A 24,123-nucleotide genomic window follows, 5' to 3' on the forward strand; every position below is an offset into this window, starting at 1 on the left:
CACCCTGCCTCGAACCCTGGTGGGGCTCCTATCACGCACCCTGCCTTTGAACCCTGATCCTGGCGTGCCCCACTGCATGTGCAGGACCCTGTCTTGTATGTTGAACCTGACCCTGGTGTGCCCCTTGGCATGTGCAGGTCTCTGCCTTGTACCCTGTGCCTTGGCGTGGCTCTACACACGCACCATGTCTTGTTTGTTGAACTCTGAACCCTGGCGTGTCCCCTACACACGCACCTTGCCTTGCGCCTTGCTTTGAACCCTGGCGTGTCCCCTACACACGCACCTTGCCTTGCACCTTGCTTTGAACCCTGGCGTGTCCCCTACACACGCACCCTGCCTTGCACTTTGTCCTGGACCCTGGTGTGCCCCTGCCTGGAATCCTGCCTTGGACCTCGGCGTGTTCCCTAACACGCACCATGTCTGGAGATCTGTCGTGCCTCCTTGCCTGAACCCTGGTTTGCCTGCCGGATGCCCGGAACCTGCTGATCGCTGCCAGAGATCGTAAGCCTGATGACTGCAGCCTGATGTCCGGAGCTGATGTCCGCAGCCTGATGCCCTGATCATGTCGATCTTTGCCAGCTGTCCGGAGTCTGAAGCCATTGTGCCTTTGCCTGTACCCAGGCGTGCCACCTGGTACATACCATGCTATGGACCTTGGCGTGCCCACGCACGCACCTTGACGTGTTTGCTTGTTCTCACCTTTTTGCACTGAATGTTATCCTGAAGTTGTCTTAATAAAGATACCTTGAACTTACGTCTTGTCTTGTTTTGCTTCCTGCTTCCCTGGTCGTCAGACACTCACATAGTGTTCCCCTGAGACGGCCGTCTGGTCCCAGCAGTCGTGGTGGCTCACCCCCTTGGTCTTGCCCCTGACACTCCCTGTATAGGGGGTGGTTCCTCACAAGGTCAGCTCGCCCTCGGTGGGTGGGTGCCACGACCCAGAGGGTCCACTCAAAAAATCGGCTCAGCAGAAGCTGAGTCCGTCACAGTGGGGGACACTGTGCATTATCGGTATAATGAAGAAATTTGTGGATGGCCTCAAAACGCGTCTGGGCCATGATCATTCGAAACACTGGAGTGTTGTATAAAATATCAACACTCCAATATTGCCGAAGTTCTGGCTTCTTCACAATCCCCATGTGAAGGACCAGGCCCCAAAACTGCATCATTTCAACTGCGTCTACAGGAGACCAGTTAGAAAATGATGAATGGGGGTTTTATGCCAAAAATTGACGAGCATATAAATTAGTTTATGGAAAAAGAGAAAATGATTCAGCTCACCCCTTTTCTGTCATCCTCTTGGATATTGGATTCTTCCCTAGCTCACGAATTTGCCTTTGGCTCCAGGCAGATTGAAAGTAATGCAGAAAGTAGTGAGATTAATCCAGCAACTAAGGGCAGTAGAATTTAAAAAAAAAAAAAATCAGTATATTTTATACACATTAAAATACAGTGCAGCATGTTGTAGCCACAGGGCCAAATGTTCCTAAAGTTTGGCCCTGTGGCTACAACATGCTGCACTGTATTTAAATGTGTATAAAATAAACTGATTTTTTTTTTAAATTCTACTTCCCATGGTTGCTGGATTAACCTCACCACTTTATAAATTAGCTTGGCACGCCATGAGGTTAACAAAATCCTCAGAGAAAAAGACTTTGAAAAAAAGTCTATCTCTGGTGAGGTCGGTGGTGTCAAATTTGATTCCTGATTCTGCCACAAAATCAGGAACCAGTGGCTCATAATTTTTTAGTTTTTTTTGGGGGGGCGAGGTCCATACGGGGTCCGTAATGTGGTGCGCTGGTTCATCTTCTGAAATGGTGGGTGCTGCCCTGGGATGTCTGTGTGACGGTTCCGCAGGACCCGAAGAGGAAGATGAGGAGGAAGAGGATGAGGATGAAAAATCCGAGAAATAAAGAAATGTGGGATCCTCTTCCTCGCTATCAGTGTTGGAGGCAAGGAAAGCATATGCCTCCTCCACTGAATAGCGCTGTTGGGACAAACATGATGGGTGGGACATTTTTTTCATGAATATTGTGCGTGTGTCAAGTAGTTTATTTTTAATTGTTCGTGTTTGGGGGGGAAATGTTTGGTGCAAACTTGTCTGAAAGGAAAAAGCTAAAAGACAAAAAAAAAGCAAATAGGGAGAAAAAAATGCCTGTGAAAAAAAAAGTGTAAAACAGCAGGCACGAGCTCTGATAAGTGAACTGCGTCACTTATCAAAGTTCGGAGGCTGCTGGATGTGTGCATGGAGGTGGCGCAAAGGGGGGCAAGAAAGAAAAGCGAGCACGGATGTTGATCAGTGAACTGCGTCACCAATCAACACTCAGCGGCTGCTAAATGTGCGCACGGAGGGGGCGCAAAGGGGGTGAAAAAAGCGTGCACGAGTGTTGAACGGTGAATTGCATCACCAATCAACACTCAGCGGTTGCTAAATGTGCGCACATAGGCGGTGCAAGGGGGGTAAAGAAAGAGGGGGGAAAGGGAAGATGGTGGGATTGGGGTGGATGAAGAGAGATAGGACAGGGATCAGGGATCAAAACACTTATGGCTGTAGTCTCTCTTCTTTCTTCTGTCTTGTCCTCTTTCTTCTTTTTTCAGCAGGGATTGTGGTGTCACAGGCTTCTGTAGCACCACCACAAGTCCCAGCACAGCAGGAGATCCAGCAGTGTGACCGCTCTGCAGGAATCCTCAGCTAGTGTGAGGAATTGCAGAGCAGTCACAGACAGGTCACAGAGCGGTCACACCGCTGCTGTGACCTGTCATTGGGTGATGAATGATGACATCGTTCACACCAATCAGAGCTGACCAATCAGCTCCAATCCTAGGCAGGTCACCGGCAGGGCACAGAGCGGTCACACTGCGGCTGTGCCCTGTGATTGGAGCAATCGACGATTGCATCGATCGCACCAATCAGCAGCTGCAGGCCATGCCTGACCTTTCCTAGGCACTGGCCTAAGATAGGTGCCCTTACAGCACCGATCCTAGGTAGGTCACCAGAAGGGCACAGCGCGGTAACACCGCGGCTATGCCCTGCAATTGGAGCGATCAATGTTATCGTCGATCGCACCAATCTGAGGGGTTTTTGCCAATGCCTGGCGTTACCAGGCAGCAGCCTAGGATCGAGTACATCGGTACTCGTTCCTAGGCTGGGACATCACTGTTTAAGCCAATCTGATTGGCTGAAACAATGAGAGAGGCTGTGATTGGCTGTTCAGAAATGGACGGATTCAAGACGGATTTCATCAACCAAGGTATCATTTTAGTCAGTATAACGGCGCCGACCTGACACTGTCTATAGGTTACTGTGCACAATCCTACTGACTGGTTCTCTTTAATAGCTATCTCAGTATGCACATTAACAAAATGGAAGGCTGTAAATCAATAATTATGACCTCTGGAAAAAACCTACAAAGAACAGAAATTTAAAAAGGTTGTCCACTACTAGGACAGCCCTTTCTTAAAATAAATGTTCGGCCTCGTTAAAGTAAATAAATTTATACTCACCTCCTGGGCCAGTATCGGTCCCGAGGCTGTGATGCGGTGGAATGACACCTGTTGCCCGGCGCCCAATCACCACTGGCATCACTGTCCCCACCTTTGGACAAAATGAACAAAAAGAGGAAGTCCAGGATCAGCTGCAGCCCGGACTTTCCCTTCATGTTCAGTTTGTCCGAAGGCGGAGACAGTGATGCCAGTGGTGATTGGGCGCCGGGCAACAGGTGTCATTCCACCGCATCACAGCAATGGGGAGAGTGAGTGCCGACACCACGGGAACGGCGCCCGCCCAGGAGGCGAGTATAAGCTTTATTATTGTATCGGAGCCAAACATTTAGTTTAAGGAGCAGTTATCCTAGTAGTGGACAACCCCTTTAAGCTAGGGTTACATAATGACATGTGTCACACAACAATATTCTCAAACAAGTAACGAGCAAATTTAGAAATTTGATTTTGCTGTAAAAATTATGGCCAAATTGTAGATAGTTAACACAAAAGTCGCAGTCGCATATGACCTGCATTGAAATCCATGGCAAGTGAGTGTCGTGTGACTTGCAACAGAAGATCCAGTATATTTGGCAGCATTTGCGGCTCAATCCAAGTAGTCTGCGGGTTGCAGTGCGACACCATAGGAAATCATTAGATGCAATGTTGTAATCCAACACTGAAATTTCACTGTCGCATGAAACGTATCATCGCAGCTGTAAATTATTAAGTCACAGTCTGAATCTTTTCCCACAAAACAATATAGTCACGTTTTTAGGTTTTCACTTTTATTTTTTAATTTATTGTACAGTTTTTCGCTATAATTTAGCAGTACTAAAGGGATCAGCTCCCCATTCAGACATTTTAGACAATATTGCAGAGATGTGTGCTTGGAAAACATCTGCAGATAATCCAGTCCTCAATAACTGTAAACCGTAATATATCCAGCAACTGCAATCCGGCAAGTTGATCTTCAGTCTTTCAAATTAAAAAACGTAGTACAACACCACTAGAGCAAAATACAGAAACACTGATTTCTTTTCTATCTAGCTTCCTTAATCATTGCTCTTAACTAATCGGAAAAACATATTTGTTTATTTGTGCATTTTTTCAAGTGGTGTTATATTGTTGTTTTTTTTTTTACTATGAAGGAATAAAGATCATTATTTTTACTTGCGGGATCAATGGATATATTGCTTTTAACAACAGTTTTTCACTTTTCTAGAGGCATTTGGGTCGCCCTCCCAGGGCTGTGGGGTACTCGGTACCGGGCCGGTGTCTGCGGGATGTGTCATGGCAGCGGTGACCCAGTCCGTGGCCCTGGGCGCCCATGTAATAGGGGAAGTTGAATGGTGGAATGTAGTTAATGGAATAGTTCGTGACGCCACCTGTGGTGTTCGGCAAGTGAGATGTTGAGCCGACACTGCGTGCAGATCCTCTGGGGCTGCTGGTGTGTTGCAGCTAAGATGGTGAAGCTCCCCACAGGTGGAGCTGTAGCCCCACGGCAGTGTAGATGCAGGGGGTAGAGGAGAGGCACAACAAGCGGTGTAGAAACTGGTACCCAGATGTAGCGGTGCTGGGTGTGTTGGCGCAAGAATCAATGGAGGACACCAGGGCTTGTAGTTCCAAAGCTTTACTCACAGTCTGTAGTACACATACAGGTGCCCGCCTCCGTGCCGTGTCCTCCGGGTCAGAGACTCAATCAACCTCCAGGCCAGATGGAATGCTCCCTTCCAACACTCCGCCAACATGTGCCTTTCTGAACGTCTCCTCTTATAGCTCCTTTAAGTGTGAAGATCTCCTAGTACTGAGTTACACTGGAGTTCCTCCTGACAGATGTTCCCAAGAACTCTACTTGTACGGCAGACAGCTGTAGCCTGATTCGGGGACTCCTTACTCCTGAGTCCCGGCTCACTATTCAAGTTGCTGTTGTGCCCCCAAGTCTTAGATGGGAGTAGTGCATTTACAGCCCACTACTCCACCGGTGTCTGCTGTAGGACCATTAGTATCCTTACAACCTCGGGGACCGGGCCCCGGCCTTGCGCTTAGAACTTCTAGGCAGGGTTCTTCCTCTAACCCACGTCCTCTGTTCCCGTTTACTCCTACGTTCCGTACTAGTCTTCCCTTCTCATGGAAGATCAGGTTTTGGTTCAATGTCTTTCTCCTTCTTTCCTTTCCCGTGCCAGCAGACCCAGGTCACTGAGATCTGCTGCAGCACCTCCTTCCTCCATCCCTCTCTCAGGGATCTCCTTTCCTCACTGAGTGACTTCCTCTGACTGACTCCTGCAATCCTAAACCTTCCCGCTCTTTTATGTATTCTAACTCCACCCGCCTCCCAGCACGTTTCGTGTTCCAAGCAGTGAGCCACCAAAGGTGCTCTGCTACACTCCAAGCAGGGAGCCGCAATGTGGCTTTGCTGAACTACCGTGTTGTGTGGGATGCAGGTGTTGGAGCGTGGTCAGGAGCCTCCAACTTACCTGGATGGTGGGGCACCACACTTCAGGAGGAGGTGCAGTACCTCTGTGGCGACTGAGCCTCAGGGGCGTCACACATTCATATGCCAACAGCACCCTATCATGTGTTCCTGGCACATGTGATCTGGGTCTGCCGAGCCCAACAGCTCTGCTATGCAGGAAAGACACGATTGCCACTTCCAATAGAAGCAGAGATATTACTCTCTTCACTACATGGCACTCATCGAGCGCTATGTAGGCTGAAAATTCTAACTTTTCCCAACCAGCCCATGCTAGATTGTGGGAGCTTTAAAGAGGTTTTCATTTTCGAAAAACCTCTCTACCCTGGCACTGTATGTTTTAAATAAAACAAAATTTGGTTTACACACCCTCCCTCAGTCCATTGCTAAGTCTCCGCCACTGCAGACAAGAACAGACACCGTAAGCAGCGGTGGAAACACAGTGCTGGACCCAGGGAGGGTGAGTAGAGTATAATTTCTTTATTCTGTGCTTTAAAAAATACTGCACATGGGAAGAGGCTTTTTCTGATAAAGGAAAACCCCTTTAGGCCGGAGTCACACATGCGAGAAACTCGCATGAGTCACACATCTCAATACCCGGCACTCGGGACCGGAGCGCTCAGCTTCATAGAAATACATGCAACCCACACACTCCAATCCCAAGTGCCGGCGGCAGTGCCGGGTATTTAGATGTGAGACTCATGCGAGTTCCTCGCATGTGTGACCCTGGCCTTAAGGGTATATGCACATGTTTTCAGGACTATTCCACCTGGAACCTGCTGGAAAATGCGCCATAAATCCACATGTAATGCACACCAATGTAAAAACGACAATGCTCTGCCCATGTTCAGACTTTTATTACTTCTTTTAACCACTTCAGGGTTTGTAAACCATGAACTGGTTAAAAAAGTAGCATGGTCATTTTATGGGAAAGCTGCTCGCTGGTTATAGTTTAACATACAGAAAAAAAGATGCCGGCAAAGCCACCACTTTAGGATAATGTCCGCTGGCTTTATCCTTAAGTGGTTTATACTAAGAAAACCTCCATCAGAATAAAGAGGTCATGTGCACATACCCTAATGCGGTGACATTTTATGACTGCCCACCATCAGAAGACATTAGGCAGTTATACACCTCTTCCCTAACACTATCTGGAACATTCTGTCCTGTTGTGTATCAGAAAGTTGCAGAACTTCCTAATATAGAGTGATAAAACCTTTCTGTAAATTAGACCGCGATGTGTAAGTACGGCTGCGGTAGTGGTAGATACTAGATAGTGACATCTCTTTTTCTAGCCAATGATACTTTTACTTCTCCTGCATATGACACCATGGAAGCATGGCCGCACAGACCCATTATGTTGCCGAGTATCATGTGAGCAGATATTATCTCACTGGCAGTTTCCCATAAGGATAAGCTCACATTATCATTACCAATCATTTCCTTATCTGGGTTCTCAGCTGATCTAGCTGGCAGATGGTTTGGTTTCTTCTACAGGGCATGCAAAATCAATAGCAGGGAAACACAGGAGAGAAACACTGAGTAAATAGAGGCATGCATTATTCAGCACACCCACCGCCTGCAGGCTGGACCCTGCACACAATGACACAATTGTCTCCAGACGGAGAGGACAACTCGGATGCTCGTGCCACCGCGTGATACAGTGAATGTAGCCCTTACTTTAAAAGGCGATTTAGAGGCAATGAAAGGAAATGGAGATGTAAACTTTTCATATATAGTCTACAGCTGTAAAAGATGATATCTGTACACACGACGACCTGTTTACGTATCAACAGCTTAAAAAAAAACACAATTTTTTTCACAGACCCTGTAAAATGTCCTTTATTTTTTATGCACTGTCCAATAATTTACAGACTGTCTACCAAAGTGCAGCAGGCGGGCCATATCTGGCCCTCTGGCTGTTCCAGTCTGGCTTGTGGACAGATACAGCTGAAGGGCTGAAAACAGTGGACAACGGGCAGGACCATGAGGCCGCCCTCTGACGCTCATTGTCCCAATGTTACTGAATATAATGGTGGAGGAAGGAGCTGTAGGCTCCTTCTTCCAAAATTCAGCCCATGCGACTGAGACAACAGATGTGATGACGTCACTACATCGCAACTGCTGCGCGGAGTCTCAGTGCTCACAGCAAAGACTAGAGCAGAGCACTGGGGAATGGGAGAGAGGTGTGTGTTTGTTTTTATATGTGTGAATGTGTGTAAAATGTGCGTATGTATGTGGGGGAGCTATGTGGGGGCTCATAATGTATATACTGTACAGCATATCACAAAAGTGAATAGACATCTTACATTTTTGTAAATATTTTAATTATATATTTTCATGGGACAACACTGAAGATATGACACTTCGATACAATGTAAAACAGTAAGTATACAGCTTGTATAACAGTCTAAATTTGGTGTGCCTTATAAAGAACTCAACACACAGCTGTGAAGAATATTGGAGATCTAATTTCACATCAATCATATGCATCCTATGTGGCATTATATTCTAAAATCCCCTTCAGACTGCAGCTGTATGAGAAAGCTGGCACCAACTGTAGCTCTGCAGGGGGGCCAAGCCTTAAAAGCTGTGAGTGACAGATCTCACACCTTGACCAGCTCAGAGGAGGACAAAGGCATGCTTGCAATATAGAGTTCTACTGAAGCTACAGACATCTTCTAAAACATTCCAGAAACATAATTCCCGGATTTTTCATTTTACAAAAGAAAATATAGTGCATGCAAAAGAAAATTTTCATGGTCGACATGACCCAGTTGACGCATTTCGACTGCACTAAGCAGTCTTACTCATGAGTCCTGTTGAGCCGGACTCCAATTTTTTGTATTATCTTTGATGCGAGGCCGGTATCTGAGCCCCAGGTGGATGAACATAGAGCAACTGGGTGAGCTGAAATCAAGTTTTTGATATTTCCGAGATCACCAGAACATATCGAACCCTGCCTAAGTCTCGAGCCGTTCTAGCACCCTGGGGTATGGAGGTACATAGAACAGTTAGTAGAAAGCAGATAGCAAAGCTGTGTTTGGTCTTAACACATAGCAAGGGCCTGGACAGATCTGATAGCGCTAAAATCGCCTCCCTAGGACGTCTGTTAAGGAATTATGACTCATCTTAGGTTTTGGAGTTTCCAGCTGCAGAGGCAAGGGGAAGGAATTTAGGTTCAGCCAGATGGCAGGAGCGGAGTGACCCAAAGTGGATAAAGTCTATTGTAATTCCATGTGGGCTCTTTCTGGTTTGTAGGCGGTCCACTTTGACAGTGAGGGCCACGTTAAATAACGTGCTGTGAAGGACATAGGAGCCAGCTGGCAGCCCATGTCCTCTGTGGTCCAGCACACACATGATTGAACATCCCCCCGTAATTGACATGATCCTTTAACTTACATCTTTTGTCCTACTACTATCAGTATTTGCATATCTGACCATTGTATATGTACAGTGAGTACGGAAAGTATTCAGGCCCTTTAAAATTTTTCACTCTGTTTCATGGCAGCCATTTGGTAGATTCAAAAAAGTTCATTTTTTCTCATTAATGTACACTCTGCACCTCATCTTCACTGAAAAAAAAGACAGAAATGTAGAAATTTTTGGAAATTTGTTAAAGAAAAACTGAAATATCACATGGTCCTAAGTATTCAGACGGTAAGCTCAGGTTTGAGTAGAATTACCCTTTTGCGCTAGTACAGCCATAAATCTTCTTGGAAATGATGCAACAAGTTTTTCACACCTGGATTTGGGGATCCTCTGCCATTCTTCCTTGCAGATCCTCTCCAGTTCCGTCAGGTTGGATGGTGAACGTTGGTGGACAGCCATTTTCAGGTCTCTCCAGAGATGCTCAATTGGGTTTAGGTCAGGGCTCTGGCTGGGCCTGTCAAGAATAGTTGTTCTGAAGCCACTCCTTTGTTATTTTAGCTGTGTGCTTAGGGTCATTGTCTTGTTGGAAGGTGAACCTTCAGCCAAGTCTGAGGTCCAGAGCACTCTGGAAGAGGTTTTCATCCGGGATAGTTCTGTACTTGGCCTCATTCATGTTTCCTTCAATTGCAACCAGTCGTCCTGTCCCTGCAGCGGAAAAACACCCCCATAGCATGATGCTGCCTTTACCATGTTTCACTGATGGTGTTGTATTGGCAGGTGATAAGCAGTGCCTGGTTTTCTCCACACATACCGCTTAGAATTATCACCAAAAAGGTCTATCTTCGTCTCATCAGACTAGAGAATCTTATTTTTCAGTCTTGGAGTCCTTCATGTGTCTTTTAGCAAACTCTATACGGGCTTCTGTCAGGCCACTCTGCCATAAAGGCCCGACTGGTGGAGGGCTGCAGTGATAGTTGACTTTGTGGAACTTTCTCCCATCTTCCTACTGCATCTGTGGAGCTCAGCCACAGTGATCTTGGGGTTCTTCTTTACCTCTCTCACCAAGGCTCTTCTCCCACAATTTCTCAGTTTGGCTGGACGGCCAGGTCTAGGAAGACTTCTGGTGGTCCCAAACTTCTTCCATTTAAGGATTATGGAGGCCACTGTGCTCTTAGGAGCTCCTTGGCTAGTTCCTTTGACCTAATGATTCTCATTTGTTCTAACATGCACTGTGAGCTGTGAGGTCTTATAATGACAGGTGTGTGCCTTTACAAAGCAAGTCCTATGAGTTTAATTAAACACAGCTGGACTAAAATGAAGGAGTAGAACCATCTCAGGGAGGATCACAAGGAAATGGACAGCATGTGAATTAAATATGAGTGTCTGAGCAAAGGGTCTGAATATTTATGACCATGTGATACTTCAGTTTTTACCAAAAGTTGTGCAATTTGTCCTGAGTAGGCATATGTGGAGGTAAACCACTGTTTGGGCGCATGGCAGAGCTTGGAGGGGAAGGCGCACCGTTTGACTTTTTTCAATGCAGAATTGGCTGGAATCGAGATCGGACGCCATGTCGCATTTTGAGAGCCCCTGATGTGCCTGAACAGTGGAAACCCCCCGACAAGTGACCCCATTTTGGAAACTAGGCCCCCCAAGGAACTTATTCAGATGTTTGGTGAGCACTTTGAACCCCCAAGTGCTTCACAGAAATTTATAAAAATCATACTTTTTTTCACAAGCATTATCTTTTAATCCCCAATTTTTTATTTTCCCAAGGATAAAAGGAGAAATTGGACCCCATAAGTTGTTGTCCAATTTATCCTGAGTACGCTGATGCCCCATATGTGGGAGAAAACTACTGTATGGGCACACGTTGGGGCTCGGAAGGGAAGTAGTGACGTTTTGGATTGCAGACTGAAGGAATGGTCTGCGGGCGTCATGTCGTGTTTGGAGAAGCCACCTCCCTGCAGGGCCTAGAAGGATCCCGTGGCCATCTTGGATTCGGGGGCCTGCAGGGAGGAAGCCCTCGGAACAACGCAATCACATCGCATTGTTCTGAGGGTCTCAGGGAAGCAAGCAGGGAGCCCCCTCCCTGCGCTATGCTTCTCTATGCCACCGGAACACTGAGATCATGTTTGATCGCAGTGTGCCTGGGGTTAATGTGCAGGGAGCGGTCTGTGACCGCTCCTGGCACATAGTGCCGGGTGTCAGCTGTGATAATCAGCTGACACCCGGACGCGATCAGCCACGCTCTCCCCGTGAGCGCCGCTGATCGATGATGACGTACTATTCCGTCCATGGGTATTAAGTTCCAGGGCACATGGACGGAATAGTACGTCTAAGGTCAGAAAGGGGTTAATAAATTTGCAAAAATTTCTACATTTCTGTTTTTTTTCAGTCAAGATGGGGTGCAGAGTGTACATTAATGAGAAAATGAACTTTTTTGAATTTACCAAATGGCTGCAATGAAACAAAGAGAGAAGAATTTAAAGGGATCTGAATGCTTTGCATACCCACTGTATATATGTATGTATATACTGTAGTGTATGGTCTAGTGTACCCTTAAGGAAATTAAATATATAATTTAGCCTTGGGCTGCTCTTTTATTTCAATCCACACGTCGATTTCTCGGTTTAAACTTTCCATGCTACCAGGGCTGGTTTCTGGCCCGATATAATCCTGTTAACGGACCGGGTTTATATCTATCAGGGAACTAGTGGCAGACCTACCGGACTGGCAGCTCTCTGTTTCACTGGTGCTAGTGAAAGGGGGCTTTATCAGCATGTACAATCGACAAATCTAACAAGCCAAAAACACCGCAAAAGACGCACCAAAAACACAAGAAAAATCAAGGAAAACGTGCTTTTTTCTGCAGCTTCTTTCTTACCAAGAGATCAGGTTTTGCTGATGAAAAAAAAACACCTAGTGCGAACTTACCCTAGTACTGGTCACTGGAAGTTCAACATGGCACCTCATGGCAAAGAACTCTCTTAAGGTCTGATAAAATAATTATTGCTGTACATAAAGATGGCCTGTGAAGATTGCCAACACCTTGAAACTGAGCTGCAGCACAGTGGCCAAGACCATACAGCGGTTTAACAAGACAGGTTCCATTCAGAACTGGCCTCAACATGGTAGACCAAAGAAACTGAGTGCACATGCCCAGCATTATATCCAGAGGTTGTCTTTTCAAAATAGACGTATGAGTGCTGCCAGCACTGCTGCAGAGTTTACAGGGGAGGGGGGTCAGCTTATCAGTGATCAGGTCATATGCCACCACACACTGCATCTCATTGGTCTGTATGGCTTTCGTCCCAGAAGGAAGCCTCTTTTAAAGCTAACGTAAAAGAAAGCTTGCATACACTTTGCTGAAGACATGCAGACTAAAGACATGTCTTACTGGAGCTATGTTGTGCGGTCTGATGAGACCAAGATAAACGTATTTAGTTCTGATGGTGTCAAGTGTGTGTGGCGGCAACCAGATGAGGAGTACAAACACAAGTGTGTCTTGCCTACAGTCAAGCATGGTGGTGGGAGTATCATGGTTTGGGGCTGCATGAGTGCTGCGGGCTGTGGGGAGCCACAGTTCATTGAGGGAACCATGAATACCAACAAGCACTGTGACATACTGAAGCAGAGCAAGATCCCCTCTCTTCGGAAACTGGGCTGCATTGCAGTATTCCAACATGATAACAATAAGGCAACGTTTGTAAATAATGGTGTCCACACAAAAAATATTGACATATTGGTCACAATTTGGACATTTTCACTTAGGGGTGTACTCACTTTGTTGCCAGCGGTTTAGACATTAATGGCTACTTGTCGAGTTATGCAGAGGGCACATCAAATTTACACTGTTATATAAGCTGTATTGTACTTCATGATAGTGGTAAAATTTCTTCGATATGGCTTGTGCTTATATGTGAAAAAAATCATACATTTGGCAAAAATTTTGAAAATATCACAATTTTCAAAATTTAAATTTTTATGCCCTTAACTCAGAGAGATATGTTACACAAAATAGTTAATAAATAACATTTCCCACATGTCTACTTTACATCAGCACAGTTTTTGAAACATATTTTTTGTTAGGAAGTCATAAGAGTTAAAAGTTGACCAACGATTTCTCATTTCTCCAAAAAAATTTACAAAACCATTTTTTTAGGGACCACATCACATTTGAAATCACTTTGAGGGGTCTATATGATATAAAATACCCAAAAGTGACACCATTCAGAAAACTGTACCCCTCAAGCTGCTCAAAACCACATTCTGGCTATGGTGCCCACGTTAGCGTTTTTAAACACTCAGGAAACTGATCCCCTTCCCAGAAAACGCGCGTCTTTTTTCTGCGCGTTTCTTGCGCGTTTTTTGCACAAAAGACGCGCGTTTTTGATGCATTTTTTGACGTGCGTTTTCTGGGAACATTGGGGAAGGCTAAAAACGCTTAGCTATGCGGAAATTAATGATCATGCTGCGTTTTTAGCCGCTAAGCGATTCCTGAGCGATTAAAAATGCATGCATTGGCACAAAAAGCCAAAAACGCATGCAAATTAATTTGAAGCTTCTTTTAAGCGTTTCTGCAGCGTCTGAGCCGGCACAAATGCTGCGGAAACGCTTAAAAAAACGCAACGTGGGCACACAGCCTCAAGATGTTGATTAACCCTTCAGGTGCTTCACAATAACTGAAGCCATGTGGAAGAAGAAAATAAACATTTAACTTTTTTTCACTAAAATTTTACTTCGGACCCAATATTTTTATATTTTCAAGGGTATCAGGAGAAAATGAGCCCCAATATTTCTTGTGAAATTTCTCATGAGTACGTCGATTTTCAATGAAAAATTGGCTGGAATCGAGAGCGGATATCATGTCAAGTTTGGAGAGTCCCTGATGTGCCCAAACAGTTTAAACCCCCCACAAGTGACCCCATTTTGGAAACTAGACCCCTCAAGGAACTTATCCAGATGTTTGGTGAGCACTTTGAACCCCCAGATGCTTCACAAAAGTAAGTTTATAACGTAGAGATGTGAAAACTAAATATCACATCTTTTCCACAAAAATCATGTTTTAGCCCCATTTTTTTTTTATTTTAACAAGGGTAACAGGAGAAATTGTACCCCCGTACTTCTTGTGCAATATCTCATCAGTACTCTGATACTACATGTGTGGAGAAAAACGACTGCTTGGGGGCACGGCAGGGCTCGGAAGCGAAGGAGCATCATTTGACTTTTTGAAATTGTCTGGAATCAAGAGCGGATGCCATGCTGTCTTTGGAGAACCTCTGATGTGCCTAAAAAATGGAAACCCCCCACAAAAGACCCCATTTTGGAGACTAGACCCCTTAAAGAACTTATCTAGACCCTTGAAGCCCCAGGGGCTTCACAGAAGCGTAAAACATAGAGTTAATAAAAAATTTAAAAAAAAATCATTATTAATCACAAAAAAAATTTTTTGCCCCAAATTTTTTATTTTCTTAAGGGTAATATGAGAAAATGGACCCCAAAATTTGCTGTGCAATTTCACATTTGTGCCAATACCCCATGTGTTGGGAAAATTACGTTTGAGGCACAATTCAAAGCTCAGAAGGGAAGAAGCGCCATATTAGAGTTGAGATTTTGCAGGAATGGTCTCAGGGTGCCATATCACATTAGCAGAGCCCCTGAGGTGCCAGAACAGAAGAACCCAAAAGTGATGTAATTTTACAAACTACACCTCTCAATGAATTCATCTAGGAGTGCAGTGATCATATTGACACCATATGTGCCTCACAGAAATGTATATCATTGGACAGTGAAGAAAGAATAATTACATTTCTTCCACTAAAATGTGGTTTTAGCCCCAAATTTTTATAAGGGCTAATAGGACAAAATGGACCTCTCAGTTTGTTCTGCAATTTCTCCTGAGTGCGCTGTGAGAATCATGTGGGAATAGTGGATGAGGGCAGGTATATCTCGCCCAGATTCCTTTCCTATGTGGCCTAGTCTGGTCAGTATCGCACCTGCTTACTAATGGATAATGGGAGGTGGATATAAAAGGATGCCAGGTGGTTGTGTGAGTGTCTCAGCCTGGGAACACAGAGAGCCTGTCTGTGTGAGAGACACACGTGAGTGGAAGCAGTGCCCACTGCAACTGTGGTTTGGCTGGACGGGAGAAGCCCGCCAGTTGGTAGTTAGGTTGTCCATTGTTTAGTTAGTGCCGGACAGGCAAGGATTTGTTTTATGTTTTATTTCCTTTTGCATTGCTTTCACCGTTAATAAACCTGACCCAGGGTCAGTTATACCCGACTCCCAGCTCTGCTCCTGAGTTTCATGCTGAATGCACGTGACCTTTGACCCCAGCAAAGGCGATCCCGGAGTGTTTTATCACATTGTGGTGGAGAATGCGGGCAACACGTTGCAAGCATGAGCATGGAGGACGTGGTGAAAGCGCTGGTACAGTCCACCGCCGTCCAGCAAGAAGCTAATCGGGTGATGATGGCCCAGCTGAAGGAGTTGGTGGACATGACAGTTACCGATCGTTCGCTTCTCCAGCAGGTGGCGCAGCGCTTGGCAAGCTTACCTGAGCTTAACCTGGAAGCCGAGTCGAGAGTGATTCACGTGAGTCGGTACTGGCAGAAGATGACGACCGAAGATGACGTCCAGGCATACCTGACCACGTTTGAACGGACGGCGGTGCGAGAAAAATGGCCGAAGGCACGATGGGCCGGCCTGATTGCCCCGTTTCTTTCCGGTGAGGCCCAAAAGGCTTATTATGACTTAGAGCCTGAAGCCGCGCAGGACTTTGACAAATTGAAAGCCGAGATCTTGGCCCGGCTGGGAGTGATGACCGCTGTCCGTGCACAGAGAGTGCATCAATGGACTTATCAGCCGGATAAACCACCGCGGTCACAGATGTTCGACCTGATCCACGTGACGAAGAAGTGGCTACAACCCGAGGTGCTGATAGCGCCAGAGATAATCCAGAGAGTCGTCATGGACAAGTACCTGAGAGCTCTACCGCCAGCCCTGAGGAAGTGGGTAAGCCATGGAAATCCTACGACGGCAGATCAACTGGTGGATCTGGTTGAACGTTACTCCGTGGCGGAAGGACTCCGAGACGACGCTACCCCACCTCGTTCTTCATCATCTCCACGTGGAACCGGTAAGACTGTTCCAGGGAGTAGGGGAGATGGAAAAATCCCTAAGACAGTGGGGGAGGAAAACGGGACTGCCCGCACTGCGAGGCCGAGAGTAACGAACTATGGTCTAAGCAAGGGGCCCGTTAGGTGTTTCCGCTGCCAAGAGATGGGACATATTGCTGCGAACTGTCCGGTCACTACTGAACCCATGCAGTGCGACGTCACAGACTCTAAAAACCGCATGTCTATGGTTGCACGGGTAGTGAGTGTGAATGCCGGTCAAAAGGATGTGGAAAGACACTTGTGTGATTTAACTGTTGATGGCAAAAATGTGGTGGCATTGTTAGACTCGGGAAGTGTGGTGACTCTGGTGAAGGCCAGTCTGGTGTCAGCCCCGACTGGACCATCAGACAAATTTTCTGTAACGTGTGTGCATGGAGACACCTGTTCGTACCTCACCACGGTCATATGCATTACAACTTCCTATGGGTCTGTGCAACATAAAGTGGGACTCGTCCCGGCGTTATTGCATGATGTTATCCTGGGCCGGGATTTTCCCCACTTCTGGCAATTGTGGGGGAATCAGTTGATGCCTTCGGGTAATAGTGTACATGATTCTTCTCCCAGGGCGCGTGTGGGTCCCGAACCCCGGGAAGAGGTCTCCCCGGAAGACTCGGGGGGAAGAGTCTGCGGGAAATGACCTGCAGTTCCCGTTTTCAGTCATGGCGGGTGATACGGAGGAGACCGGGGAAGAGGAGGAGGCTGACAGCCGTCCACCTCCCCGTTTGCCGGATTTAGAAGTTCAGAAAGATGACTTCCAAAGCGAGCAAATAAAGGATCCTACCCTTTCTCAGGCTAGGACAAATATAAAAGTGATAAATGGGGTACCCGTAGAACCTGGCTCTAGGCTGGCATATCCTTACATGGTTCTGGAGAATGATTTACTCTATCAGATAGAGAAAAAGGGGGAAGATTCGGTGCAACTATTAGTCGTGCCAAAACCCTACCGGCGGCAGGTGCTGGACCTGGCCCACAGACATGTGATGGGAGGTCACCTGGGAGTCCAGAAAACCACCGAAAGGATATTACACTGTTTTGTTTGGCCAGGCATGCATCACGAAATCCGTGTATATTGTGAGTCTTGTCCTGACTGCCAAGCCTCTCCACCTAAGCCCCGGTTCTGTAGCCCTTTGGTACCCCTACCTATTATTGAAGTCCCGTTTGAGAGGATTGGGATGGATTTAGTTGGGCTCCTTCCACGGTCTGCACGTGGACACCAACATATCCTGGTCATCTTGGATTATGCCACTCGTTACCCGGAGGCCATCCCTTTGCGTAACACGGCCACCAAGACGATTGCCAAGGAACTGGTGCATGTGTTTAGTCGGGTCGGTATACCAAAACAGATACTCACCGACCAGGGGACCCCCTTTATGTCCAGGGTAATGAAGGAGCTCTGCCGATTGTTACAAATCGAACCGTTACGCACATCCGTGTATCACCCTCAAACAGACGGGTTGGTCGAACGGTTCAATAAAACTCTGAAGCAGATGCTGAGAAAGGTGATAGACAAGGATGGGAAGAACTGGGACTATTTACTTCCGTATTTGCTTTTTGCCATCAGGGAAGTACCCCAGTCTTCCACGGGATTCTCGCCTTTCGAGTTATTGTACGCCCGACGTCCTCGCAGACTGTTAGACGTTGCAAAGGAAACCTGGGAGGGTCAGGTCACTCCGTTTAAAACAGTGATAGATCACGTCACACAAATGCAGGACTGTATTGCGGCTGTTATGCCTATCGTCAAAGAACACATGATACAGGCTCAAGGAGCCCAAAAAAGAATCTATGATAGGGGCGCCAAGATCCGTACGTTTGCACCCGGAGATAGGGTGTTGATCCTGGTCCCCACGGTGGACAGTAAGTTCCTGGCAAAGTGGCAGGGCCCCTTTGAGATCAAGGAAAGAGTTGGTGAAGTAAACTACAAAGTATACCAGGCAGGTAAATGGAAACCTGAACAGATTTATCATGTAAATCTGATAAAGCCCTGGAAGGATCGGTCTGCCTTGTCAGCGGAGCTGGCCCGTCCTGTCTGCTCGCATACCATACCGGAGGTACGGGTTGCAGAGACTCTCTCGGAGCGGCAAAAGACTGAGGTCAGGCAATTTCTACTTCACAACCAAAAGTTTTTCTCAGAAAAACCCGGGCAGACTACGCTAATAAAACATGACATCGTAACGGAACCTGGTGTCACAGTTCACGTAAAGCCCTACCGAATCCCGGAAGCGCAGTGAAGACGTTTCCCGAGAAGTGAAGGCAATGTTAGAGTTAGGTGTCATTGAGGAATCGCACAGTGCTTGGTCCAGCCCGATTGTGCTAATTCCTAAACCGGACGGCACCATCCGGTTCTGCAATGACTTCAGGAAACTGAATGCGGTCTCAAAATTTGATGCCTACCCCATGCCCCGGGTCGACGAGTTAATAGATCGGTTAGGAAAAGCCCGGTATATTACGACCCTAGACCTAACAAAGGGGTATTGGCAGATCCCTCTGGTGGAGGCTGCCAGAGAAAAGACAGCATTTGCTACCCCAGAAGGTCTATTTCAGTATGTGTATATGCCGTTTGGACTGCACGGAGCACTGGCGACCTTCCAGAGACTGATGGATCGAGTCCTGAGGCCACATAGGCAGTACGCTTCGGCCTATTTGGACGACATTGTCATTTACAGCTTGGACTGGGAGACTCATCTCCAGAAAGTACAAGCTGTGATTGACGACCTGTGGGAGGCAGGTCTAACCGCAAACCCCAAGAAATGTCACATCGGGCTAGAAGAAGCCCGGTATTTGGGGTATGTAATTGGGAGGGGTGTTGTTAAACCCCAGGTTGGTAAGATTCAGGCGGTTCAGGAATGGCCACAACCTGTCAACAAGAAGCAGGTGCAAGCCTTCCTGGGGATCGCCGGTTATTATCGCCGGTTCATACCCAATTTTGCAGCCATCGCTACCCCCCTGATGGATCTTACAAAAGGGAAAGACTCCGTCATGATTAAATGGAGTTTAGCGGCTGAAGAAGCCTTCCATAGCCTAAAACGGGCACTTTGCTCTCAGCCCGTACTGGTGACTCCGGACTTCCGCAGTGAGTTTGTGGTACAAACGGATGCCTCTGATACCGGTATCGGGGCCGTACTCTCACAAGTGAGGGACGGAGTGGAACACCCAGTCCTCTATCTCAGCAGGAAGCTGAATAAACACGAGCAAAGGTATGCAGTCGTAGAAAAAGAGTGCCTCGCCATTAAGTGGGTTCTAGAGGCCCTCAAATATTACCTGGTGGGCCGAAAGTTCAGGCTGATCACTGACCATGCCCCTCTCAAGTGGATGCACTTGAACAAGGAACGGAATAGCCGGGTGACCCGGTGGTTCCTTGCCCTGCAGGCCTACACTTTTACGGTGGAGCACCGCCCAGGAGTACAGATGGGAAACGCAGATGCCCTGTCCCGAGTGCACTGTTTGGCGGGTGTCATTGCTCGACCGGAGTGGTCTGAGCAGAGGGGGGGGGGATATGTGAGAATCATGTGGGAATAGTGGATGAGGGCAGGTATATCTCGCCCAGATTCCTTTCCTATGTGGCCTAGTCTGGTCAGTATCGCACCTGCTTACTAATGGATAATGGGAGGTGGATATAAAAGGATGCCAGGTGGTTGTGTGAGTGTCTCAGCCTGGGAACACAGAGAGCCTGTCTGTGTGAGAGACAAACGTGAGTGGAAGCAGTGCCCACTGCAACTGTGGTTTGGCTGGACGGGAGAAGCCCGCCAGTTGGTAGTTAGGTTGTCCATTGTTTAGTTAGTGCCGGACAGGCAAGGATTTGTTTTATGTTTTATTTCCTTTTGCATTGCTTTCACCGTTAATAAACCTGACCCAGGGTCAGTTATACCCGACTCCCAGCTCTGCGCCTGAGTTTCATGCTGAATGCAGGTGACCTTTGACCCCAGCAAAGGCGATCCCGGAGTGTTTTATCACAGCGCCAATAACCTACATGTAATCGGGAGCTACTTTTGAGGCACAGTGCCAAGCTCAGAAGTGAAGAAGCGCCCTATTATAGTGCAGATTTTACTGTTATGGTTTGAGAGTACCATGACCCACTGAGAGAGACCCTGAAGCACCAGAACAGCGGAATCCCCCATAAGTGACCCCATTTTCAAAATTAAACCTCTCAATGAATTCATCTAGGGGCGGAGTGATCATATTGACACCACAGGGGGGTGAAAAAATAATACCATATTTACCACCAAAATTTAGTATTAGACCAAGATTATAAATTTTCATACAGGAAAATGGGTAAAAATAGCACCAATATTTGTCACACGATTTCTGCTGAATGTAGAAATACCCCATATGTGGTGGTACAGTACTGATTAGCCACATGGCGAGACTTGGGAGGGACGGAGCGCTACTTGCCTCCTGGAGCGCAGATTTTCTTAGGATAGTTTGAGGACTCAATATACAGAGCCCCTAAGTGCTAGAAGAGCAGAACCCCCCTCAAATGACACCATTTTGGAAATTATACCCCTGCCAAACATGTGCGGTAAATGTGGTTTAGAAGGCTCAGAAGGGAGGGGGGCATTTGGATTTGGAACAGCAGAATTCGCTATTTCTTTTGGGGGGCAAGAAGCCATTTTCCTTTCTCAGAGTCTTTGTACTACCAGTAACATGGAAGCCCGTCAACAGATGATGGACCTGAGTGCAGACTTGCTTTTTTGTGGATTGAGTTGAAGCTTTTATTGGGAACAGTTTACATAACGTATGGGATCACATTTATCCTGTGCTCTACGTTGAGGACTTACTTTGGGGTTTCCCTCTAAATCTCTGAGTGATGTGATTCATATGAAATCCCGAGGGATCCATTCCCTATAATGAGGCAGCAGAGTAAGGCTGGTTTCACACTTGCGTTTTTTTGCACAAAAAAAGCATGCTTTTTTTTTCCTATGCTTTACATGGCTGTGCATACACATGCGTTTGTACGAGTTTGTATGCGCATGCGTTTTTTTTGTAGTGTGCGCTCGGGCGCACAAAATGCACTCTGTTGCATTTTTTGTGCGTCCAACTTGTCCCAAAAAAATGCATGCGCACGCAATGCGTTTTTTTCACCCAACCACCCATTATAGTCTATGAGTGCGCTGACGTGCGCATGTTAATGCGCACGTCAGCGCAAAAAAAGCATACTTTTTTTTTAAACGCACGCAAAACCGCAAAAAACGCACAAAAACGCATGATGCGTTTTTTATGTGCGTTTGCACTGTGCACGGTGCGCAGCGCAAAAAAACGCAAGTGTGAAAGTAGCCTTACTCTGGTCTCTGTCTGGCCTCTGTTCAGCTCAGTCCTTTTCAAAAGAGGACAAAACCGCGGTTTTATGCACACCTAAAAAGATGGTCACTGCCGGATCACATATCAAGACGGTGTCCACAGTGCCTCCATCTGCCTCATTACAGGGAATTTTCCACCGTGGGTTCCATCTGAATCACGTATTTCAGAGATTTACAAGTGTGAGCGCTTAAAGGGAATCTGTCACCCCATTTTTCGAGTATCAGCTGCCAGCACTGCCATCAGGGGCTTATCTACAGCATTCTGTAATGCTGTAGATAAGCTCCCGATGTTACCTGAAAAAGAAGAAAAACTAGTTATATTATACTCACCCAGGGGCGGTCCGGGTCCGGTTTTGGTCCGATGGGTGTCGCAGTCCGGTCCGGCACCTCCCATCTTCTAATGGTGACGTCCTCTTCTTTGCTGCCTGTCGTGGCTCCTGTGCAGGCGCACTGCTCTGCCCTGTTGAGGGCAGGGCAGAGTCCTGCAGTGCGCAGGCGCTGGGACAGGTCTGGTTCCTGCGCACTGCAGTATTCTGCTCTGCCCTCAACAGGTCAGAGCAGTGCACCTGCACAGGAGCCACGACAGGCAGCAAAGAAGAGGACGTCACCGTTAGAAGATGGGAGGCGCTGGACCGCAACACCCATCGGACCAAGACCGGACCGCCCCCCCGGTGAGTAAAATATAACTCATTTTTCTTATTTCAGGTTACATCAGGGGCTTATCTACAGCATTACAGAATGCTATAGATAAGCCCCTGATGGCAGTGCCGGCAGCTGATACTCGAAAAATGGGGTGACAGATTACCTTTAACGCAGAATAAATGTGAGCTGAGTCTTACTGCGATCTTTGGGAGGCAGAATAAACAAATCAACATCAAGTGAAGAATTGGTTTTAATTATTTCTTTTCCACCGTTAGGACATTAGTCTAGTAAATCTGTGAGAATCTGACACTACAGTAGGAAAATAGATCTCCAGTTTGTGGCAATCTGGCCATAACAGCATTCAGTGTAATTCCCTAATATACTTCAGGTAAAACACACTTATAGTGGAAATCAAAGAGAGAAGGGCCGCCTTACCTACCATGTGCCCTCATGTATTTTTATTTAATCTGTTCTTATAAGGAAACTACATGGTCGAACATAAGCCATTTAAATACAGTATATAATGTATACATTCTGCTTTTTTTAAAAAAAAAAAAAATTGTTATCCATTTCCTTACAAATGAGCTTTCTGTAGTCCCAAAATGCACATTATGCTTGATTTTCCCTGACCATTAAAATTCCTTTCACAAACCCTATTAAAATTGTATACTGTTGGGTAGAAAACGCAGGAAATCAGAAAATCCATTAAAATGTTTCACGTTTACTTTCCAGAAAGTGGGACTGTGGGTGATTTATAAATAATGAAGAAATGGACACACATAATGGAGAGACTCAAATATATGACGTTGATGAAAAATATTTTTCTACGATAATCACAAATTTGGGAGAACTATAGTCGTTCACCAGTTTTGTTTTGCTTTACTTCTTCACTAGGTTTGGATTTTTCTTAACAACTAGCACTATAACATGGCTCATAATACAATGTCATACTGTTTGGCCAAGACATGACATTAAACCAAGTTCTCCAGTGGTGGAGAGGTGAAAGATGACCATCCCCTCACAGTTCCCTTAGTTGCCAGCATTCTCAAACTGGGCAGAGTTTTGCTCTACTTGGGGGTGGTTGTCACTGCACTACTAAGCACCTTGCAGAAAAAAAAGGGGAATTCAGCAGGAGCCATTCTTCACATTGTATATGGCAGACAGATAAGTCATGTCACTGCACAACCCTACTGAGAGTAAATCCTTCTTGGTGTCAGATGCTGCCAATAAATCCCAAATACCCCAGATCAGAACAGTAAAAGCTTCAACAAGTAGCACAATCATTACCTTGATCCTGTCCACACTGGCTTCCAGCTTCAGCTGCTCCACTAGTCTTTGCATGGTGCTCAGGTTAGAGTTAGAAGACATGTCTACCCAGAAAAGAGAAGAGTTCTATCTGCTACTTCTCCAGATACTTGTCTGATCCCAGGGCAGGAAATGATCTCACAAGTAGCTAAACTCACAGTCACTAGCAGCAAGAAGCTGAACAGCAGCTTCCAAATAGGAGAATAAATAGTTATTAAGGCGCCCCCTAGTGGTAGTAGTAGATTATAACATTTGTACTACCTCAACCTAAAAAGAAAAGTTAAATTTAAAGAATCCATTTTGTAAAAAAAAATTGTCTATGGCTAGTATTAGCTCATATATGTTTGGCCAGCTTCAGTGTTTTTGGTGCTCTAGA

At 46.3% G+C, this 24,123-nt stretch overlaps 1 protein-coding gene across 1 annotated transcript in view; it reads right to left on the bottom strand.

Moving 5' to 3' along the window:
* The window catches only part of GNG10 (G protein subunit gamma 10), an 85,787-nt gene extending 61,882 nt beyond the window's left edge, over window positions 1-23,905 (bottom strand). The window contains exon 1 of the mRNA XM_073549631.1: window positions 23,730-23,905. Within this exon, the coding sequence (XP_073405732.1) occupies window positions 23,730-23,810 (81 nt within the window). The 5' untranslated portion in view covers window positions 23,811-23,905. The remainder of the gene's footprint in view (window positions 1-23,729) is intronic.
* Window positions 23,906-24,123: the final 218 nt, after the last annotated feature.

The sequence above is a fragment of the Dendrobates tinctorius genome, unplaced genomic scaffold, assembly GCF_039654945.1.
Source record: "Dendrobates tinctorius isolate UK_male_01 unplaced genomic scaffold, ASM3965494v1 ptg000160l, whole genome shotgun sequence".
Classification (NCBI taxonomy): Eukaryota; Metazoa; Chordata; class Amphibia; order Anura; family Dendrobatidae; genus Dendrobates; species Dendrobates tinctorius.